General features: G+C 42.0%; 1 protein-coding gene across 1 annotated transcript; it reads right to left on the reverse strand.

Annotated features, from left to right (window-relative positions):
* Nucleotides 1-8,734: 8,734 nt before the first annotated feature.
* Nucleotides 8,735-9,700, reverse strand: LOC118909857 (vomeronasal type-1 receptor 4-like). The gene has a single exon (XM_036880626.2). The coding sequence runs from the start codon at nt 9,698-9,700 to the stop codon at nt 8,768-8,770; it is 933 nt and encodes a 310-aa protein (XP_036736521.1). The 3' UTR covers nt 8,735-8,767.
* Nucleotides 9,701-24,757: the final 15,057 nt, after the last annotated feature.

Raw genomic sequence — 24,757 nt, forward strand, 5'->3', positions numbered from 1 at the left:
GTCGCAGGCAGGACTGCCGGCGGAGGGTCCGGACCTCAGAGCGACTTGTAACCGGAAGCGGACACGGACCCCGGGACCCGGCAGCGGGGCTACCGGCTCGGAACTTCTCACGGCGACGCGGGGACTCTCCGTGGGTAGGAAGGTGGGCACAGCAGTTTCAGCGTCCGGAGAGGCACGCGAACCCCAGGAGTGGAGGACAGGCGCCTGCGGCGCCCTGAAGCGCGGGTCAAAAACAGGGCGAGAAAAGACTCTCACCCGCATGCGTCCTTCCCTCAGCTCGATTCACTTCCGGGTCTGCAGGAAACTGCACGTGCGCGGGCGGGGGAGTTCAGGGAGGCGGGGCCCGGGCGGGGCTTGGCCGGCCAGAGGCAAGCTGTGGAGGGTTGGGACTGGGCGGGAAGCGTTCGGGGGGCGGGGCCGTCTTGGGGGCGGGGCTTGGCATTACCTGGCTCCGCCCCTGGCTGTACAGCGTGGGGTTCCGCTGTTTTTCTCTGCTGTTTGATTCCTTCAAATCCCTCTGGTTTCCGGTGGAGCGGAGCTGCTTCTGAGACAGGGACCGTGGGTTTAGACAGAGTAGAGGGAGGGCCTCCGGAAAAAGCAAGGCAAGATAATTACAGTTAGAGCAGTGTTAACATTATGCAAAGAAACCCCCTACCAAAACTCCCTGTTAAACATGAAGCTTTAGAGTCATTCTTCAGTGAGATCAGTTAATATTCCCCAGATAAAGGGAAGTACCTCAGCACAGCCCATGTTTTTATTATGTTAGTCATTTGTAATCATGTGTAAGATTCCCTTTAGCATGCTAAAAGGCCCAGGCCTACATGCTGTTTTTCCTCCTTCAGTCCTAATCAAGTAATTTGCAACCTGGGCAATTGATAACATCAAGCATAGTAAAAGCAAGAAAGATTCCACCTAGACTGCCTTTTAAAACCCAGGAAGTTAAGAAGTATGGTTCTTAACAAACTCTTTAGCAAACAGACAATAACTCAGCCTACCTTGAGGACAGGGCTGGCAGTCTTGATCGATATGCTCCCCAACCAAGAAGCTGCTATTCTGGGAAGGAATCTGCTGTAAATTTCATATGTTAATTTTGCAGAATTATCTGGAAGACGGATGAGAATGTCCACTTAACAGGTCCACACCCCTAGCCCTTTATCACATTCCTGAAAATCCTCAACTGCCTATAAAACCCCTAGACAGTGCACAACCACGGACTCTCTTGTCCCCTCCTGGTGTGAACCAGGAGCTCTGTCCTCTCACTTTATCTCTAAATAAAAACCTCTCCCTTGCTCTCCTACCTTGAGTTTGCAAAGTTCATTCTTCAACTCTGTGAACAAGAACCCCGGCATCACTTCCTACCTGTTCCAAGTTCATGTTTCTAACAATTTAAGGTTAAAGAGTAGAAGTGTGAGTGAAACTTTTATTGGAGCTGAGGTGTTTTCTTCTGAAGTTAAAAATGGCCAAACTCAAAAGTGCTTTGTGCGAGTGCATGGAGATGCACATCTTGTAACTGATGGCAACAGGGGCAGTGATCGCCCAGGGGATCCGCTGGAAGGCACCTCGGGGACGGTTCCCTCCGTGGGCCTGCTTACATCGGGGCAGCTGGCTTCCCCAGAGCGAGTGATGCCTGGAAGAGAGCAAGACCAAGATGGAATCCATGGTGTCCTATGACCTATCCTCAGAATGACTTGTCACCTGCCAGATTCTGTTGGTCACACCGACTATTGCAGGTAATTTCCACTGCCCTGCTGCTGCTCAGGCAACCAACTGTCCTGCTGTTCCTGGAAATGAACAGTTCCCAAGAAGCAGGACTTTTTGTGCTAAAGTTGGGGAAGTCCTGGGCAAACCGGGAAAGCTGATCACGTTAGCTGCTGTGCCGCTCACCTTCCCAGCCCCGCTCCTCCTTCTAGCCCTTTCCTGTTTCTCCAGCCCTTCTTATTTCTCTCCCCTGCACTCCCCACCATTGCTTTCTCACCCTTTCTTGCCTCCTCTCCTCTTCTCTCTCACCTTCTCCAGTTTCCCACCTCCACATGTTGTTTTCTGTCCACTCCCTTTCCTCCTCTCCTCGTCCTATTTCTTCACTTCCGTGTGAGGAGAGAAGATGGAAGGGAGAGGGGGGGTGTTACCCTAGAGTGTGAAGCTTGTCAGGCACCATTGCAGGAAATGAAAGCTGAAGATGAGAAACCAAGCCCTCAAGAGCTTTTCTACCAGACACACCAGGTAAGGGTAGACAACCCCTCTCTCTTCAGGCCATCCTAGTGTCTCCAACCCTGGTGGTTGGTGTCTCACTGGACTGTTGACAGACATTAGCTGCCGGTGTGTATGGGGCGGGTGGCCGGTTGCTCCAATACCAGGCAACTCATCAATTGATGGAATCAATGAAGCAACGTAAGGTGTTTCCCTGAGGTCCCCAAACAGAGTAGGGTGTTACCTGCCAGTGATAAAGGCTTTGCTTACTGAATCAGCCTCCACGGACAGAAATTCATGGAGGCTTAGACTGCAGGCTCTGAGACCAGGTTACAACATCTGTTTGGCCAGCAGAAATTTCATCCATTAGACAAAAGCCAAAACCATGCTTATTTAGGCACTAAATCTGATCCCCCATGTATGGGAAACCTAGCCTAACAGGAAGCAAACAAGCAGAAAGAAAGGTGATGGCACTGAGGGGCAGCTGCAATTATAGGCCATCTTCCTGTGCAGAAAGAAAGTTAAGGGAGTGGGTGTCAGAGGTGGGATTTGTTGCTGCAGAATTCAGTAATACCTGGTCTCTTTCTAAGCTGAGCATGGTGGAGGAATGTGGAAAGGTGATGAGGCCAGATGGCTTTGAGACATGCATGGGGTCACTGTGGACTTCATCTTTGTAAGCAGTTAACCCACAAGCAGGAAATCGAGATGGCAATGAGACAAGTGACCTTGAGTCACCAGGGACCATGGTCTGCCGTATTAATCAGGGCAACGGCTGAAGTGATGTAGGCTATGCTGGTGACATGTTGGAACTGGAGCGCTGGGACTGACAAGTTCTCTGTACAGTAGCTTTGAGGGAAGTGGATGGCTCATGGAGACTAACAGCAGACTATTAAATGAAGCAACACTGAACATATTATCAGTGGTTCCCATATGATTCAGCAGGTCAATAAGTGTAGCAGGCCGTAGGAGACTGGGCTTCAGTGATTGTGCAAATGCTTCTTTTCTCAGTATTGACCTCAGAAAAGAGCTGTAGTGGATCTTTGGGTGAGAAGGATCGTAATTTACATTTACTCTGTTGCTATTGCTAGTTATTTGAATTGACCAGTTGATTGTCACAGGTTGGTTAGAAGGGTTTGGGATTTGATAGAGGTCCTGAGCGTAACAATACACTATGTTGATTATATCATAATAATGTCAGAAACTGAGGAACAGACTAGGGACATTTAGGTAGGATCTAAATGTGTGATGGTGACGCTAAAAGAAACTGGTTGCCAAATCTAGCCAAGGCCCAAGGACTTGCCCAAAAGGTGAAATTCTTAGGCATAATCTAGGCAGGAGCCACCCGTGACACTCCACAGGTGACTATAAAGAAACCACTCTCCTTACTTAACCCTAGAACTCAGTAAGAAGTCCGGTACTTGGTTGGTGAATTTGGATTTTGGGGGATGCATATTCTACATTTGGGAGTTTTGCTAACTCCTATCCTTGAAACTATCCCAAAGAAGGCCATGTTTGAATTAGGGCCTGAACAAAGACAGGTCATGTCTAGTTTGCAGAAAGTGGCCTGTCTCTCTCGGATGCCTGCGGATGCTCATACTCCACATTCAGACACGATTTTGCAGTGGCTGCAATGCAGTTATGCAGACCAGAGCTTGTGGCCAAAGCTTTGGAGCACCACCTAGGGCGACTGCGAGGATTTGGGACCAGAAAATGTCTGGATGCTGTGGCATGATATACACCTTCTGAGATACAACTACTAGCTTGCTGTTGGGCATTAATTGAGCCTGCCCCTAGGACTGAAGGACACAGCATAATACTGAGACATGAAAGAGACGTAATGTTTTGGGTGACATCGGAGAAACACCCTACGAAGGAGTGTGGTAGAGTCCCATAACAAAACGGAGACCATTTATTCAGGCGCCTGCTGCTGGGGGGATGCAAGGAGACAGCTCTTATATCCACAAACTGGCTGCTGCTTCTCTTCCAGAAGCGACTTTGGAACCACCTGAGGAACTGCCAGACCCTGTTGCCATTGTTTCTGCAGGCGGAACGCTGTCAAACAGAATAGGAAGAAGCAGTGGTTTCCGATGGGCAGTAGGCATCCTCTGTGGGTCTGAACTCCCCCGGGAAACCGCCTCACCCTGCGATAAGGAAGGCAGTGGGTGGCCTAATGGCATCCCCAAACCAAACCGCACCTTCGGTATAGCCGATCCGGTTGACTGGCCGGCTCTTGAACACCTCGGCTCCAATAACTTCATTTTTCCCAGCACTGAATTCATTCACCTCTAGGAGGGGGCACCCACGTTTGGGAACAGAACATGTATCACCGACACACACATATGCCAAATTCTGTGGCCCTTTATTAGTGTTGCACTGAGTGTGTAGATAACTTGCTAAGAATTTATGTATTCAGGCCATGATGCCTTCCCACCCGTGAAGATGCCCTTTCTTCAAGGATTTCTCATATCCCGTCACTCTGATGCTGACTCTTGACATTTGGCCCGTGCAGATACTTCAAGAGAATCGCTTCTCAAAATCTTTAACCTGATAACCTCTACAAAGTCCTATTTGCCATTTGAGGTAACATATTCACAGGTTCCAGAAATTAGAATACAGGTATCCTGGGGGGCTGTGAGGGCGGGAGACCATCAACCATTATTCTATCTACCGCAGATGCTCAACTTCTCTATTACGACAATTAATCACATGGAAAATGTGTGAGCACTGAGCACAATATTTTGGTCAGCACCTGCTGTCCCCACTAAATTATGAATCTCAGGTGGGCAGAGGCTCAGCCTGTTGTTCACAGTCTCCCCGTCACGTGACGGTTCACTGTGAAGTGTAAAACTCTGAGACGGATGAATGAATAAATGACTGCAATTGTGGGGAGAAACGCAATTAGATCCTTCATGTAAGATTAAGAGATTTTACTGTGGCATCTTACTACACCGATGGACACTGCCTGCGTTGGGGTGTGGGTGCGGACTTGATAATATGGGTGAATGTAGTAACCACATTGTTTTTTCATGTGAAACCTTCATAAGAGTGAATATCAATAATCCCTTAATAGAAAAAAAAGATTTAAAGAGATTTTATATTACCTCCATAGGTAAAGAAGACACAACAGAGCCAGGATAAATGGGCATGCCAGCTCAGGACAAAGGGGCGGACAGAGACTTGGGAAAACATGAAGTCCTGCAGCTGAGGTGTCCAAAGGCCAGCAACTGGGATTCTCCAGTCACCACCTACATTGAAAAGAGGAAAGAGATGATGCAAAAATTGAAAGGAGGGAAGAGAGGAGGCTCTGCTATCACTGGAGGACTTGGCGCGGGAAGTCGGTCCTATGTACTTGTCTGTGTCTGTACAGACCGGAAATCATGGAGCACTTCCTGCGTTCCAAACACGCAACATCAGGGGAGGATGACAGCTGTGCCTGTGCTAACTGTTCCAGAAAAGTGCACCAAATCCTGCCTCTTTGTGACGTTTTTGCTGTCCCGTGGTCAGACACGTAAACAGCAGTTCGGACATTCACCAGCATTTGCAGAGCCTAGCCGAGGGTAAAGCCAAGGTGCCCAGCAGCGTTCACTTTGAGCTCGGTCTGCCCCACGTTCCCCAGGCTGAGGGTGACGGCCTGGAACACACTCAGGTAGCAAGTGGTGCCTGTGGACACACCCCTGGCCGCTATCAACAGGCGGACCAAGTTTACACCCAAAACTACGGAAGAAATGTTTTAAACCCAAAGCTCTGTTGTATGGAGGACTCCTCAAAGAGTGTAAACAAGGAGTTGGCTATAAAGTCAGCGCTTGAGAATCACATCTACAGGCCTTAATAATATGCGTCCAGTGAAGCAAAGGTCCCTGCAGAGGTAAAGAAGGAAGAAATTTCCCAGGATTCCAACTCCAATGTGTGATAAGAAGCTTGCCAAATTCCCAGTGGCCATTCTGTTATTTCCTGGTGAATAATATTCAGAATCCTTTATGGAAATTGGAGGTTTGGGTTATTATTATGATAGCAACTGAAACTCAATATTCTCCATGTACAATTTTTTTTCCCACTCATGAAGCCTTACTAAGATATATTTCCATTGGTATGAGACTTTCTACCTTTGTACACGTTAACCAAGGGGAACCCCTTTTACATGTGTGAGCAATGAACTGCGTGGATTCTTGATAAGCCTCCTTTGCTTCCAGACTCTGTCACTCAGACCAAAACAGAACGTGCTCACCCGACCCCTTCCTGTTGTCATGGCCTCCCCACCAGGCTCAGTCTCTGGTGATCCTCCACCCAAGTCTCCCGGCAGAGCCAGCAGACAATTACATTTAAGACACTTTCAGCTGTTTGGACGCTGTATCAGGACGAGGTTATTTGCTTCTGGAGGAGGCGATTCAGAAAGACAAACTATCATAACACCCCCTTCCTCCCCTGTACGTCCTGGGGCTAAGGTATTCCCAAACCAGGTGACAGTTTTTTCTCCCTTTGGCTTCAAAGAATCAGTGTGCCCCACTGCAAGATCTATAGTTTCTCTTTTTTCTCACTCAACCCTTATTTCCACCCGGACATTTCATCCCACAGAGCCAGGGGTAACAGGGATAAGTTCTTTTCTGTAAAACTTAACTAGACTTACCTTGGGGTCCCGAAACCCTGCTTTTGGCTAGGCTGCGTCTCAAAGGATGTACAAACTGGGCTGGCCTAGTGTGGCTCCCCAGGGAAGGAAAAACACATTCTGCCCAGGAATGGTCCATGCAGAATGCAAATTGGGAAAATAGACCCATGCAATCTCCACTACTCCTCTCCTCCTTTTCCTAGAAGCAGCTGAGAAAAGATAATCCTTTTTGAAAGACAGCCAGATCCAGTCCCCAAATTACCTACCCAGGACGCTAGACCACCAGGAGGTAGTCAAATCAGACTGTCAGCTCATTTTTTAGTTGTTGTGATAAAAGGCACAACACAGCCAAGGTGCAAATGGACTGCAAAGTCTAAAAGGTGACCCAGATTGATGTCAAGGGCAACAGAGGTGTGGCTGGAATCAACCTCTCTGAAGGTGTCAGCAGTGGGGAGGCTTGACCAACACCCTGGAGAGGCAGGTCAGATGTCCCATAGTTCTGCCGGAGTGGCCGGGGACCTCCCTGACCAGAGGCAAACAGGCCAACTTCTTCCTGAAACCACGAGCCTGGCAGGGAGTGATGGCTCTGCAGAGGCCAGAGCTGGGCTTGATCAGCTCCTTGAACGCGGTCAGTCTCTTCAGAGAACAGGCCCCTTACCCCGGGCTTCCACATGAGTGAACCAGAAGCTGATTGATTTCCAGGCTGCAGCCCCAGAGAGGGTGTCCTTAACCAGACAGTCTAAAATTGTCCACATGGACGATCAAAATAGAAGACGAGCAGTAACCCCAAACCCGGAGTTCTGATGGCTGAGCAGAGTGATAACACCTGCTCTCAGTCTGCGTGGCTGGCTCACGGGGCTGAACAGCCATGGTGGTCCAGTGGACGTTAGGTGTCAGCTCGTGTGTGACCCGTCAGTGAACCAGGGTCAGGCATTTAGTAAGCGCTTGGTGAATGATGGACCCCCCTAGAACCGCTTCGCTTCAGGCAGTGGAGAGAGGGCATAAAATTCCCACCACAGACAGTGCCCAGTCTTTCCCATAGAGCTGAGAACTTGCCGGGTAAGTCAGGTCTCCTTTTAAATAAAGCACATCCATTTGGCAAACAAAGCTTTAGGCCTTCCCTACCTCAGAGTCGGGGAGCCCAAGTCTACCTACCTGCCAATGGGACTGTCAGGCTGGAGAGGTCCACCTCTACAGGTCAGGCTTCAGTGGTGAACAGAGCTTTGCAGCGACCGAACAGCCCTCTTCACAAATCCTTGCAGCTCGGAGCTGTGTCAGGATGGCTACGAGTCCAAGACATTCAGGGGGTTCCCTGACGGGGGGCTGCCTCCCCCGCCAGAGGCTCCAAATGACAAAATCAGGTTATCTCTGACTGCTGGAAAAACTGAGTGTGGTAAGTCTGCCCACATAGTTCTGAGAAACTTCCACTGGAAAACAGGACTCTAGTTATTTTGGGGTTTTATCAGTCACCCCTAGTGCCAGGGACCTGATGCAAACAGCTCAGTGCTTTGATACGGAGGTCTCAGTTCATAAGGAAGTGTTTGAGCTGCACTGGGAAAAAGTCAACCTCCAGCCACACCACATAAAAATTAATTCTTAACGGTCTGCAGATCTGAATTTTAAAGACAGATAATGAGGTTTTTAGAGGAAAGCACAAGAGAATATATCTGTGGTCTTAGACTAGGAAGAGATGCCTTAAACAGGAAGAAACACTCCCTATAAAGGGAAAAAATGACACATTAGATCATATTGATATCAAGAGCCTCAAATAAGTCAGTGTTATTTTATCAAATAACACTGACTTATTTACATAGTAATTATATATCATTTCATTTTTAGTTGGTATTATTATTATCAGGGCAGAAACCCAGTCTCTCTTGTTCAGACTCTTTTCAATGGGACTGTTTCATAATCATGCTTATGATGCTTTCCGGGAGCAAATAAACAACATTGTGCAAAAACATACATTTACATATTTCATATAAGGTGAGGGGATTTTGTGTTCCTTATCCAGGTAGAGCAGAACCTGGATACGCTGTGGGCACGATTCATGAGCAGAAAGGGACTGACAGCTGGGAAACACACAGCAGCCACAGCAGAGAGGGTCATCAGCCACCAGCCAGGGTTATGAGAGAGGGCGATACACATGTGTAAGATGGAGGAGAGGAGGTAAAAACCCACGAAGGTGCTCCCCAGGACAAGGACCCTCTGGGTGGCTCTGGACTCGGCAGACAACCTGGGGGAGACATTAGTGCTGTGAATGTGCTGGACCCGCTGCTTGTGCCTGTGCAGGATGAGCACCATGCAGCTGGAGGCCCCGAGCATGAGCCCCAAGCACACAACGTCAGGGAATGACAGCAGTGCTGCAAAGACTGAGTCTGTGGCTTTGTCGTGACGAACAGCAGAACAGGGTCCAAACTTTTTATAGTTTGTGATGTTTTTGGTGCTCCAGTCGGCAGTCAAATATATAGGAAAAACTGTATTTACCAGCATGTAGACGACCCAGCACAGGAAAATAAGGAAACTGACATGCTTTGGGGCTTTTACTTTAAGCATTGCCCACCTGCGGTTCAAGGGGCTGATGGTGATGGCCTGGAGGACACTCAGGAGGCAGGTGGTGCTGATGGACACTCCCCTGCCCACTCTGTGAACATATAAAAGGAGTTTGCATCCGAAGTCATTGAGCAAATATTTCCCCCCAAGAGCCTCCATTGTGTGGGGGACTCCTTTAGCGAGAAGGACCAAGGAGTTGGCTACAGTGAGGTGCTGGAGAATCAGATCTGTGGGTCTGAGCATGCACTCAGTGAAGTAAAGGAAGACGTAATGATACAGAAGATAGAAATTCCCCAGAATTCCAAATACAGTCTGTGATAAGAAGACCGTTCCTATTGCCGTATCTCTGGAGGTCATTATGTCAGTTCCAAATGACTGTCGACATTTGACTTCAGATCCTGAGGATCCTGCATAAAATATGGGACAGGGGGGGTTCATCTATCAAAACCCAAATCCAGTATTCTCTTACTGTTAGTCTACGCTTAAAACTGTTAAAGTTTTACTCTCATTAAGAAGCACCTGAGAGTTGAATGTAGAACCTTTAAAGACAGTTTATAGTGTGTGAGTCACTACCACAAAGTCTGTAGTCCCTTCTTTAGTCTTCGGCAGACACTGATACCATTTTCATGGGAAAGATTAGGGCGATTTAGGCAGACGGAGGTTAAGCAATCTGTCTAATTCATACGCAGTTAGAGGTACAGTGGGGCAAGCACGGTGAGTGGTAGTGCATGGAAGCTAGCGGCCTCTGTCCTTCCAGTAACCCAGATCTACTGAATTATTTTTTTAATACCATGTCATTTTATTTTACTTTGTAGTTTTGGTTATAAAATGTTTCTACTCATGTGTAAACTTTATTCTATAAACCAGTATCAATTGTAAATAAAAAGCTACAGGTCATAATAAAATGTTGATACACTATGCTGTATTCTTGAAACCAATATATTGTATATCAACTATACTTCAAAACAAAATAACAACAAAATGTTGATGCACTGATCACAGTTAATACTCTAGGTACCTGCCCCCATGACAGATTGGATTTAATGAATTCAAGATGGTCTCTTCATTGGGGTGTGTCAAAAATCCGGCAGCAGCAAAATTAAAACTACCAGGTCCATAAACAGTATGTAGTAAGAACTTATTGTGCATATAAAACAGTTCACAACCTGGATGTTTGTACTTTAGTCTTGTACCTTATGTTTATAAGTATCTATGGATGTACATATATGTGATTTTTTTAAAGCTCTATTTAATTGGCTTAAAGAAAAACAAGCACTTATATAAATCAACTATTCCTAAAACTCTCAAATACAGAAACTAACCCTCAAATATAACTCTAAAACATAGAAATATTTTTCGGGTTCATGGTGTCTGGGATAATCTTTGCTAAGTAAAAGCTGATTTAAATTTGTTGATCTAATCAAAACACACATGCCTTCAGAATTGTTGACATTAAACATAATGCAAATATACAACTTTTTCTACCCGGGTTGAATAGTCAAATATGCTCATGTTATCTCTGTGCTACAAAATTTGTCTACAAGAAAAATAACAAGATGATGGTTGGGTGTTTAGTGTCTAATCTAAGCATAACTGTTAAAGACAAGTAACTTAAATAGATATAAGATAAAAGTTTATACTAAGTTATACTAAATAATGGATATTCATTGAATATTAAATCATTTCCAAAGAAGATAATATAAATAGACACAGAGATCTTAGAACTCATTTAAAAAGGTTAGCCAGTGTCTCAGGCACAATAATATAAAATACAGAACAGCTGGATCCAAATTGTGTTTCTGGCAGACGGACCAAGGAAGCTAAGGATATGCTCAGGTGGCCAAGTTTTTATTACAGCTTTTTATTTGCAAGCTTAAGGATTCTTTTAGAGAAGCTATTTTTGGAGTCATTGTACCTGTTAGAAGCTTCTGCATACAAATCAAAGAATGCATTTCACTGTCTCTGAGAGCTTGGGGATCCTCTCTTTTCAAGCATTCCTGAAAGTGGCCTGTCTTTTCCAAGTTAAAGGCTCCCCCTCAGTGGCTGCTACAGTTCCAGATCATCCCATCTGGATCACCCCTTTACCAAAAAGGCATAAGATCCTGGTCCACAGTGAGTATACATACAGGAAGCAAGAGTTTTTGAGAAAGGCGGAGAAAGAGTTTTAAACCAGGGGGATTTATCTTTACCTTTAGATTCCCGAAGATGTCTTACCTGTACAAGGCCCCATTTTTCTAGAGCTGTTCCCAAACACAGGGAACCATGTTTCCCCCCATCTTTTGAAAACAGCATAGGGTAACTGTCTAAGAAGCTTCAACAAGCAAAATACAGGTAGACGCAATAAAGTCAGAGAGCTAAAAACAAACAGAGCATGGCTTGAATCCAAGAGACCCAAGCGCCAGTGAGAAAGCAGCGAGGTCTGCAGGCCCCGTGGGTACCAGCCCATTTGCTCGCCAGCCTCCGAGTCATCAGCCACTTCTGATGCCAGGAATTGTCAAAAATCCAGAAATAGAAAAATTGAAACCACCAAATTAACAAATAGTATTTACTATGAGTTTACTACACGTATAAAACAGTTCACAAACTGAGGGCTTTTAAATTCAAAAACTGATATGAAGCTCAGGAACATGACATTACACGCTGGCTTATATGGTAACAAGGAGGACCTTGTTTAACTTTGTAATGATTGATTGGTTATTATGATCAGGGCTTCCGGACGGCAGGACATTGGTTAAAAGTGATTACCTTACACAGTTTTCAGGAAGAGGACCTAAGTTTCATGACTATCAGAGGCATTTACAAGAAGGGGCCCAAGGTAAGTTTCACTTACTTTGCAGAAGAAGCTAAATCAAGTTTCATTTACGTGGCTTAAATGTTTTTGTCTGCTCAGGAAATTTTCAGGTCCATCCCCATTTTGTATGTAATTTTAATAATGTGTTTTTATTTCAGAAACAAAGGTGCAAAGACACATCTCCCAAGAATTATTTCACAGTATTATGCTGTGCCCTAAAGAATGAGACACAAAACACTAACGTGTGATAAAATAGTGGAGAATGAAGCTAAGTTGTTGCTGACTTCAGATCATATACTTATCTACTCATTAATCTCTGAATTAAGTAAAACAATTAGCAATACTTTGTGAAAGATATTAAAACATAAGGCACAAATATAAAATAGAATTTGTAAGGGGAGAAATCTTGTACATTATATAACTAGAAAAAATGGCCCTTGGGGTTGATATAAGAGTATTTTAAAGTCAGAAAGCATATACAAGGTAAAAAAAAAAAGAAAAGAAAAAAGAAAGCATATGCAAGGTAACTTTCAGCTAAACAGATTCTCTTGGAAACCAGGAATTGCAAAGCTACGTTTTCATTAAATGCTGATTCCCTAACTACAAGAGGGAAAACAGTCCCACCATAACCAGCAGACACAGGTGCTTTCGGTAGAGACACATTCACTGTCTCCTGAAGCACTTCATACGCCCAGATTTGGAGAAAGTTTTTCTATTCTATCATCTGCCATTCAGATACACTGTTTCTGCACAGAATTCAATGATGCCTATACTCTTTATTATGTCACAGGTATGTTTCCAGCAATTTCTGAAAATACAGTCTACGATTCCTGTAAAGTTACACTGAACAACAGATTTTGGAACTACTGCCTTAAGCATAAAATCTGTAAGCATAAAGTCAGATTTCATGATCATTTGGATTAAATTCCAACAATCAATGTCACTGTGGGTTACTCCAAATTAGTTAAGAGGTCATCGGAGATCAGTATAGGGTCTTGGACTCCCATCTCTAGCTCAGCTCATACCTCAGAAATTACTCTTCCCTTCTTTGTGTCTTTGGCACTGAATCAGTTTCAAACCCAGAAGAATCACTCTCCTTGCTGTAATAATTTGCCCAGATTCCTGCTACACCTTCTTCCTTTATAGACTCTGCCTCCGATATTGACATAAGACAGACTCACCTGATTCCTTCCATGGCCAGGACTCTGGCCTCAGTATGACGGTCCTGACATCCAGTGCGCATGTGGGAGAGAGAAAATCAGTCCCTGAGATATGGCTTTTGATTGTGTGTCCTCTCTTCCCCAGGGAACATCATTATCATGTCACCGTGGCAGCAATGGGAGTACGGTCTTAGGGAGATGAGAATATTCCTGAAAACCTTTTCCCAGTTACCAATTACTGAAAACAGTGACAAGTTTGTAGTTAGCATCTCCCAGGAGGCCATCGGAGGGCTTGGATAAGGCTCTTCCCTTTCTGTCAACCCCAGATTCCAAACAGATCTCACAGAGAGGAAGCAGATGAGGGGCTGACAGCAAGGAAGGTGTCTCACGAGTTTCTCCACTTCCCTGAGAGAACCTCCTACCCCAAATTTACTTCTTCCTAATCTTCAGGCCACTTAGCAGCACCATCATTTACGAGCAGATACAGAATCAGCCAAAATACCAGAGGATTTTCAAAGAGCTACAGAGAAAAGGAAGAACATAATACCAATAATTTACTTTAGAAACCAATGGATTCCTTTGCACAACTCAGTGACAGTTACTTTGGACATGTAGACCATATGGAAATTTTGTAGGAAAACGATTTGTTTTTACATATTATTACATTTGTTTTATATCTTTTGTATATTATCATTTTCTGTTTGAATTTTCCACTAGTATTTTGAACTCTTTATTCATAAATAATTATATAATGTATAGTTAAATGCATAATGTGTGTATGTTTATGAAGCAAAAATAAAATAGAATTGTTTGCGTATTGACCCCAGCATTTGCCCTTATTGACTTATTACATAATGAACTAATATTATTATTATTCTAGTTTTATATTATCATTTTTATATTATCAGTAATTGTGTATTTCATCCACATAGACTTCAGTTTACTGGATGTGTGAGGTAAAGAGCAGCTCTCTCCACACCTGGCTTCATCTCCACCCCATGCTCCCTGGACCCCAATATTGTAGATACGGCAAAGCCATTTATCATTCCAGTGGACAGAGTCAGTTCCTCAAAGACATAATACAAATCTGTTTAAACCCATGCCATGACTTCAAATCATACTAAGCAAAAACGGACAGAGTTAAAGTGAGAAACAAACTCACAGCAGCAGTGTGAGGATATAACGCCCCTCAATCATGAACTGATAAAACAAATCGTTTTTTTTTTAATCTGTAGGAATGCAGGAGACATGAACAACCCTATTAACCTCCTTGGCCAATGGACAAAAAGACATCTCTGTCCCCCCAAATGAAAGTATCTACTTTTTTCCTCCAATGGGCATGAATGACAGTTACTGAAATCGACTTCAGGTGGGGCCATAAAAAAAAGTCAACAGATTCTGATAGATTGAAATAATCAAGAGTATATTTTCTAACTACAATAAAATTGGACTATAAATCAATAAAAGAGGTAAGAAAATTCCCAACTGCTCAGATACTTTAAAACCACCTTCCTCTAACCCATCCACCAAACAACACATCACAAGACAAACTAGAAGAGATTTGAACTGAATCATACTAAAGATACAAAAAAGCAAAATGTTTAGGATCCAAATAAAACACTATGTAAGAGGGAAAGAGCAGAGAAGGCTTAAAGATGGCTCTGTGAGAGGTGAGACAGAAACCTCCTCCCAAATCACATATAATATGAAAATACAGGAAATACATCTAATCCTAAAAGAGCATCAGGAAAGAAGGCTACAGCAGACTGCCCATGTCTGTACTGGGAAAAGAGCAGACCTCGAGGAAAAGGGTAAAATACCACAGCCAAGATCCACAGGGACCCAAGCCCTACCACCACCCCTGCTCACTGGAAGGAGGAAGAAAAATGGAGCAGGGGGAGGGGGAGGGGTCCTGCTGACCACCCAGCCCTGGAGAGCTGCTCTGGAGCAGGAACCTACATTGCATGCTGCTCTGGAGATTAGTGGGGTTGAAAGCTAAGACAGGCAGAATACTTGCAGAGACTGAGATTCCAGCCACTTATGGAAAACACATATCCACAACCGGCCGCTCTGGAACAAAAGAAAGGCAGGCAGTCTGGGAGACTTCCTAACAGCAAAAGGGCTGCTAAACAAGCAAGGACTGCACAGAACTGGCTGCTCAGGAGAAAGGACAGGTGGACAAAATTGTCCAGGCACACTCAGCCCAGCAAGTTGGGAACTTTCAAGAGCTTCAGTTGCTCCATCCCTCTGGCTGGCTATGCAGTTACAAGGCCCCCCACCATGATATGCAGCCTGCTGCGCCTTCTTCCCAGCCAGCACCAGCTCTCACAACAGCTGCCCCCACCATTGAACCAGGCCAGCCAGAGGGCAGCCCCGCCTACCGCACCTACAAGCGCAAACAATAGAGGCTTCTCTCTGCACACTCAGCCTACAGGCACTGGCAGTGGAGGCAGGCACTGAAGCTGGGAAGCAGGAAAGAGCTCTTTCCTCCTGACAGGCACCAGTGCTGCTTGCCTGTGACCCCCGCCATCGCTCCCAGGGGCTGAGCAGCTCCAGAGAGTAGAGCTTCTGAGCACTAGTGGGTGCCACCTAAAAATATGAAATGTCAAAGGAACCTGGTTGAAACCATAATCCCACAAACACCAGAAAGAGGGCCAAGTGAAATGGAACTCACCAATCTTCGTGAAAGAGATTTCAAAATAAAAATCATAAACATGCATATGGAGCTACAGAAAAATATTCAAGACCTCAGGGAGGAATTCAAGAATGAGATACAAACATTGAAAAATACACTATCTGAAATGAAACATACAATGGAGGGATTTAAAAGCAGATTAGATGAAGTAGAGGAGACGGTAAATGAAACAGAAATTATAGAACAGGAATAGAAGCTGAGGCAGAGAATAAAAACTATCTTTAGGAATGAACTGTATGACCAGTCCAAATGGAACAATATTTGCATCATACGGGTACTAGAAGAAGAAGAGAGACAAAAAAGGGATAGAAAGTGTGAGGAGGTAATCGATGAGAGCTTCCGCAATCTGGGGAAGGATATGACCTCCCAGGCCATGGCGGTGCACAGATCTCCCAACACAAGGGACCAAAGGAGGACAACACCAAGACATATAGTAATTAAAATGGTAAAGATCAAGGATAAAGACAGAGTATTAAAAGCAGCCAGAGAGAGAAAAAAGATCACCTACAAAGGAAAACCCATCAGGCTATCATCAGACTTCTCAACAGAAACCTTACAGGCCAGAAGGGAGTGGCATGATGTATTTAATGCAATGAAACAGAAGGGCCTGGAACCAAGAATACTCCACTTGGTAAGATTATCATTTAAATTTAAAGAAAGGATTAAACAATTTCCAGATAAGCAAAAGCTGAGAGAATTTACCTCCCACAAACCATCTCTACAGTGTATTTTGGAGGGACTTCTATAGATGGAAGTGTTCCTAAGGTTTAATAGTTGTCAGCAGAGAAAATTAAACCACAGTAAAGAAAGCAGGCCAATTAATTACTAAGCAAGTACAAAATCAAATCAACTACCCCCAACATCAGTCAAGAGGTAGACAAAGAGTACAGAATAAGATACTTAATATATAAAGAATGGAGGAGGAGGAAAAAAGAACCTATAGATTGTGTTTGTAATAGCACACTAAGTGAGTTAAATTAGACTGTGAGATAGTAAGGAAGTTACTCTTGAACCTTTGGTAACCATGAATCTAAAGCCAGCAATGACAATAAGTACATACCTATCAATAATCACCCTAAATGTAAATGGTCTGAATGCACCAATGAAAAGACATAGAGTCCCTAAATGGATAAAAAGCAAGACCTGTCTATATACTGCCTACAAGAGACTCACGTCAAACCCAAAGACATATACAGATAAAAAGAGAAGGGATGGAAAAACATATTTCATACAAAGAAAACAGAGAAAAAAGCAGGAGTCACAATACTTGTATCAGACAAAATAGACTTCAAAACAAAGAAAGTAATGAGACAAAGAAGGACATTACATAATGATAAAGGGGTCAGTCTCACAAAAGGATATAGCTGTTCTAATAACTATGCACCTAACATTGGAACACCCAAATATGTGCAACAAATACTAACAGAATTAAAGGGGGAAGTAGAATGCAATGCATTCATTTTAGGAGACTTCAACACACCACTCACTCCAAAGGACAGATTAACCAGACAGAAAATAAGTAAAGAGACAGAAGCACTGAACAATACATTAGAACAGATGGACCTAATGGACATCTACAGAACACTCTACCCAAAAGCAACAGGATATACATTCTTCTCAAGTGCACATGGAACACTTTCAAGAATAGATCATATACTAGGCCACAAAAAGAGCCTCAGTAAATTCAAAAAGATTGAAATTGTACCATCCAGCTTCTTAGACCACAAAGGTATGAAACTAGAAATAAATTACACAGATAATACAAAAAATCCCACAAACACATGGAGGCTTAACAACATGCTCCTAAATAATCGATGGATCGATGACCAAATAAAAACAGAGATCAAGCAATATAAGGAGACAAATGACAACAATAACTCAACACCACAAAAATCTGTGGGATGCAGTGAAGGCTGTGCTAAGAGGGAAGTATACTGCAATACAGGCCTACCTCAGGAAAGAACAATCCCATATGAACAGTCTAGATTCACAATTAATGAAACTAGAAAGAGAAGAACAAATAAGGCCCAAAGTCAGTAGAAGGAGGGTCATGGTAAAAAAACAGATCATAAAAAAATAAAATCAATAAGAATAAAACAATAGAAAGAATGCATGAAACCAGAAGTGGGCTCTTTGAGAAAATAAACAAAACAGATAAACCCCTAGCCAGACTGATCAAGGAAAAAAAGAGAGTCCACACACATAAACAGAATCAGAAATGAGAAAGTAAAAATCACTACAGACACCAGAGAAATACAAAGAATTATTAGAGAATTCTATGAAAACTATATGCTAACAAACTGGATAACCTAGAAGAAAGAGACAACTTTCTAGAAAAATACAACCTTACAAGGCTGACCCAGGAAGAAACAGAAAATCAGAACAGACCAATTACCAGCAACTAAATTGAACTGGTAATCAAAAAACTACCTAAGAACAAAACCCCTGGACCAGATGGCTTCACCACTGAAGGTTATCAAACATTTAGTGAAGGCCTAATACCCATCCTCCTTAAACTTTTCCAAAAAGTTGAAGTGGAGGAAATACCTCCAAACTCATTCTATGAGGCCAGCATCACACTAATACCAAAACCAGACAAACACCACAAAAAAAGAAAATTACAGACCAATATCCCTGATGAACATAGATGCAAAAATACTCAATAAAATATTAGCAAATCAAACTCGAAAATACATCAAAAATGTCCTCCATCATGATCAAGTGGGATTTATTCCAGGCATGCAAGAATGGCACAATATTTGAAAATCCATTAATGTCATCCAGCACATCAACAAAAAGGACAAAAACCACATGATCATCTCCATAGATGCTGAAAAAGCATTTGACAAAATTCAATACCCATTCATTGTAAAAACTCTCAACAAAATGTATATAGAGGACAAGTACCTCAACATAATAAAGGCCATATATGACAAACCCATGGCCAAAATTATATCTAACAGTGAAAAGCTGAAAGCTTTTCCTCTAAGATCAGGAACAAGACAAGGATGCCCACTCTCCCCACTTTTATTCAACATAGTACTGGAGGTCCTAGCCACGGCAATCACACAAAACAAAGAAATACAAGGCATCCAGATTGGTAAGGAAGAAGTTAAACATTGTTTATAGATGACATGATATTGTACATAAAAAACCCTAAAGAATCCACCCCAAAACTACTAGAACTAATAACTGAATTCAGTAAAGTTGTAGGATACAAAGTCAATACACAGAAATCTGTTGCATTCCTATATACTAACAATGAACTAGCAGAAAGAGAAATCAGGGAAACTGTTTCAATCACAACTGCATCAAAAAGAATAAACCTAACCAAGGAGGTGAAAGACCTGTACCCTGAAAACTACAAGACACTCATGAGAGAAATTAAAGAAGACAACAATAAATGGAAACACATACCATGTTCATGGATAGAAAGAATTAATATTGTCAAAATGGCCATCCTGCCTAATGCAATGTACATATTCAATGCACTCCCTATCAAAATACCAATGGCATTCTTCAACGAACTAGAACAAATAGTTCTAAAATTCATATGGAACCACAAAAGACCCCTAATAGCCAAAGCAATCTTGAGAAGGAAGAATAAAGTGGGGAGTATTGTGCTCCCTGACTGCAAGCTCTACTACAAAGTCACAGTAATTAAGACAATTTGGTATCGGCACAAGAACAGACAGACCCATAGGTCAATGGAATAGAATAGAGAGCCCAGATATAAACCCAAGCATATTCGGTCAATTAATATATGATGAAGGAGCCATGGATATACAGTGGGGAAATGACAGCCTCTGCAACAACTGGTGTTGGCAAAACTGGACAGCTACATGTAAGAGAATTAAACTGAATTGTTGTCTAACCCCATACACAAAAGTAAACTCGAAATGGATCAAAGACCTGAACGTAGGTCATGAAACCATAAAACTCTTAGAAGAAAACATAGGCAATACTCTCTTTAATATAAACATGAACTTTTTCCTGAATGCATCTCCTCAGGCAAGGGAAACAAGAGCAAAAATGAACACATGGAACTACATCAAACTAAAAAGTTTCTGTACAGCAAAGGACACCATCAGTAGAACAAAAAGGCATCCTACAGTATGGGAGAATATATTTGTAAATGACATATCCGACAAGGGGTTAACATCCAAAACATATAAAGAACTCACACGCCTCAACACCCAAAAAGCAAATAACCCTATTAAAAAATGGGTGGAAGATATGAACAGACAATTCTCCAAAGAATAAATTCATATGGCCAACAGGCACATGAAAAGATGCTCCACTTCACTAATTTACAGGGAAATGCAAATTAAAACCACAGTGAGATATCACCTCACACCAGTTAGTACAGCCAACATTGAAATGACTAGGAACAAATGCTGATGAGAATGAAGAGAAAGAGGAACGCTCCTACACTGCTGGTGGGAATGTAAATTAGTTCAGCCATTGTGGAAAGCACTATGGAGGTTCCTCAAAAAACTAAAAATAGAAATACCATTTGACCCAGAAATTCCACTCCTAGGAATTTACTCAAAGAAAGGAAGATCTCAGATTCAAAAAGAGATACGCACCCATATGTTTATTGCAACACTATTTACAAAAGCCAAGATATGGAAGAAACCTAAGTGTCCATCAGTAGATGAATGGATAAAGAAGATGTGGTACATATACACAATGGAATACTATTCAGCCATAATAAAGAAACAAATCCTACCATTTTCAATAACGTGGATGGAGCTGGAGGGTATTATGCTCAGTGAAATAAGCCAGGCAGAGAAAGACAAATACCAAATGATTTCCCTCATTTGTGGAGTATAACAATGAAGCAAAACTGAAGGAACAAAACAGCAGCAGACTCAGAGACTCCAAGAAGGAACTATGGGTTACCAAAATGGTGGGGTGGCGGAGGGTGTGGGGGGAGGGAGGGAGAAGGGGATTGAGGGGTATCATGATTAGTACACGTGGTATGGGGGGGTCACAGGGAGGAGAGTGTAGCACAAAGAAGACAAGTAGTGACTGCGGCATCTTACCACACTGATAACAGTGACTGCAATGGGGCATGGGGGGGGGGGACTTGATAATATGGGTGAATGTAGTAACCACAAAGTTTTTCATGTGAAACCTTCATAATAGTGTATATCAATGATACCTTAATTTAAAAAATCTAAAAAATAGAGGAGGGAAAGAGCAAAAGGAATCTGTTACTGGCATGGGATAGTTCATGATAAAAATGTCACTCATTCACTACTCAGAGGACTCTTAGCCTCCCACCTGATACAGTGTTCAGGGCTCATGGTCTGGGCCCATGTTTCCATGGATTTTATTCTACACAGACACAAGCAGCAGGTCCAATATATTCATGGAAACAGCATCTCCTTCTGATCCTTTCCAGAAACCAGAGCCTCCCAATGCTTCCTTGTACCTGGGAGCATCTTCATATCTTTTAACACCCTCTCCTTCCTCTTTTCAACTTTTTGATAATCCCAGTTGGTGGTTAGTGAACACATACCCTAATGGATCGATGGTTTCCAAATGTCAGCCTTTTTGCGTGCATAAACTATAGATACCAGGGTATCTTTGTTCTGTTGCATTTACGTTGCCAGGGGAAGAAATACAAAATACCCTACTCTTGTCAGAAAGATGTAATGTTTTCCCCCACAATGTGCATTTATCTATTTATTCATTCATTGCACAGGTTTAAGCACTAAAAATTTTCATTATCCAAGGCAGCATGAAAAACCACGTGAATCTCTGCTGTCATAGAATTTATAATGCGTAGGGATAGTTGATGCTTAACCAAATCTTATTCTTAATGATATATAATTTTCATGATATTAATTATTGCAATGGAGAAGTTTTAAGTCTTTGAATAAGTACAAGAAATTGGTGATATCTGAAATTATGAATATGTAAGTTTCAACCTGATAAATCAAATATTCCCTGGATTTAATAGAGCAGAAGAGTAAGGAAAGTTTAATTAAAAGGAAAAGTAAGTGTAATAATAAGTCAAGGACCTGAGAAGGAAAAGCAGGGACGTGTCCACAAGTGGCATGGGATGGAGCTGGTGGGTTAGTATCAGAAATTGCAGGACTTTTAAAGCCAGATCATACAAATCTATCCCCACAAATGTGATAACCTAGATTAAACGGATCAAGTCCTTAAAAGACACAATCACACAGGGAGAAATAAGTCATCTGAATATGCTTATATATATTAAATAAATTGAATCAATAATTAATAACCTTCCAAACAGAAAGCACCAGGTCAAGCATTAAGGAAGAAATGGAACAATTCTCCAATGTATCTTCCAGAATATAGAAGCATAGATACTACTTCCTAACTCATTCTGTGGTGCCAGCATTACCCTAATACTCAAAACAGGCAGACATTATGAAAAAGGAAAATCATAGATCAATATCTCCCATTAACATAGGTACAAATATCCACCACAAGTTTTTTTGCACGTTGAATCCAACAATGTGTGAAAAAAATTATACACCTTGAGCACGTGGGTTTTATCTCTAATGTGCAAGACATGTTTAATATTTGAAAATCAATTAATGTAATCCACATCAATAGGCTAAAGAAGAAAAAATCAAATGATCTTATCAATGGATGCATAAAAAACATTTGAAAAAAGCTAACACATTCATGATAAAAATTCTCAGCAAAGTGGGAATAGAGGGGAACTTCCTCAACTTGATAAAGAACATCTTCACAAAACTTTCAGCTAACACCATACTTAATGGTGAGAAACAAGAAAGTGTTCCTTCTAAAAAGAGGGGCAAGACAAGAATGCCCCATCTCACCACTTGTCTTCAACATTGTAATGGAAGTCCTAACTAATCCAAAAAACACAAGAAAAGGAAAATTAAAAATACGTATAAGGAAAGAAGAAATTAAACTACCTTTGTTTGCACATGACATGGTTGTTTACATAGAAAATCCCAAAGAATCATCATCAACAACAAAACCTCCTGGAATTTAAGAGGGATTATCGTAAGGCTGCAGGATATAAGGTTAATATACAAATGTTAATTGCTTTCCTATATGCTAGAAATTAACAACTGGATTTTGAAATTAGAAACCTAACACCATTTACATTAACACTCCAAAATGAAATACTTAAGTATAAATCTAACAGATATGTACAGGACCCATGTGAGGAAAACTATAATAGTCTGATGAAAGAAATCAAAGATGTAAATCAATGGAGAGATAATCTATGATCATGGAGAGGACAGTTCAGTATCACCAAGGTGTTCATTCTTCCCAACTTAATCCATAGATTCACCACAGCTCCAATTAAAATTCTAGCTATTTTGGATATCAACTAATGGAGTCTGAAGTTTACAGGGAAAGGCAAAAGACCCAGAATAGCAAGCACAGTAATGAAGAAGAACAAAGTCAGAGAACTGGTAATATCCAAATTCAAGACTATAAAGCTATAGTACTTGAGACAACTGTGGTATTGGTGATGCAACAGTCAAATAGTTCAGTGGAACAGAATAGACAGTCCATATTCAACTGATCCATGAGAAAAGAACAAAGGCAACTCAACAGAGAAAGGATGGTTTTTTCAAAAATAGTTGAAAAGATGCAAAGCAACTGGACATCCACAAGCAAAAAAATAAAAAAGCTAGACACAGACCCTACACCTCTCTCCAAATTAATTCAAAATGGATCACAAACCTAAGTGCAAAATGCAAATGCAAAATTATAAAACTTCTGGAAGATAACTTAGGAGTACACCTCAGTGATGAGTTTCTGGATTCAATAACAAAGGTACAGTCTGTGAAAGAAAGAATGGTAAGTTGGACTTCATCAAAATTAAAATTTTCTGCTCTGTGAAAGACACTGTTCAAAGGATGAATAGGCAAGGCACAGACTGAGAGAAAATGTTTGCAAAACAGATCTGATAAAGGCTGGTACATCAAAATATTCAAACAACACTTAAATCTCAACCATATGAAAACAAATGAGCCAATTAAAAATGAGCAAGAAATCTAGACACCAAAGAAGATATAGACAGACAAATAAATATATTTGAAGATCTTGAATACCAAATGCTACTATGGAATTGCAAATCAAACAAGTTACCAGTACACACCAATTAGAGTGGCTAGTATCCACAACACTGACAACACTAAATGCTGGTGAGCATGTGGAGTCACAGGAACTCTTATTCATTGCTAATGGGGATGCAAAATGGTGCAGCCACTTTGACAGTGTTTTACAGAACTAACCACAGTCTTGTCATATGATACATCAACCACACTCCCTGGTGTTATCCCAAAGGGGTTGAAAATTTATGTCCACAAAAAAATTGCACAGGAATATTTATAGCAGCTTTACTTATAATTGTCAAAAATAGGAGCCAACCAATATGTCCTTCAATAGGTAATACACAAACTGTGGTACATCTGCACAGTGGAATATTACTAGGTGATAAAAAGAAATGAGCTATCAAGCTGCAAAAAAGACATGGAACAACCTTAAATGCACATTGACCAGTGGGAGAAGCCAGTCTGAAAAGGCTACCTACTATATGATTCCAACCACATGACATTCTGGAAAAAGCAGATTTATAGAGATAGTACCAGAATTACTAGTGGCTAGGCTTTCAAGGGTAGGGAGATGTAGATGAATAGATGGACACAGGGGTTCTAGGGTAGCCAAACTATGCTGTATGGTACAGAAATGACAGATGTATGATAAACACTTGTCAAAACCTGTAGGCATGTATAACA

The sequence above is a fragment of the Manis pentadactyla genome, assembly GCF_030020395.1.
Source record: "Manis pentadactyla isolate mManPen7 chromosome 15 unlocalized genomic scaffold, mManPen7.hap1 SUPER_15_unloc_1, whole genome shotgun sequence".
Classification (NCBI taxonomy): Eukaryota; Metazoa; Chordata; class Mammalia; order Pholidota; family Manidae; genus Manis; species Manis pentadactyla.

Excerpts from the sequence above, each read along its gene's own strand:
- LOC118909857 (XM_036880626.2), bottom strand. The coding sequence starts at position 9,700 with ATGACCTCCAGAGATACGGCAATAGGAACGGTCTTCTTATCACAGACT.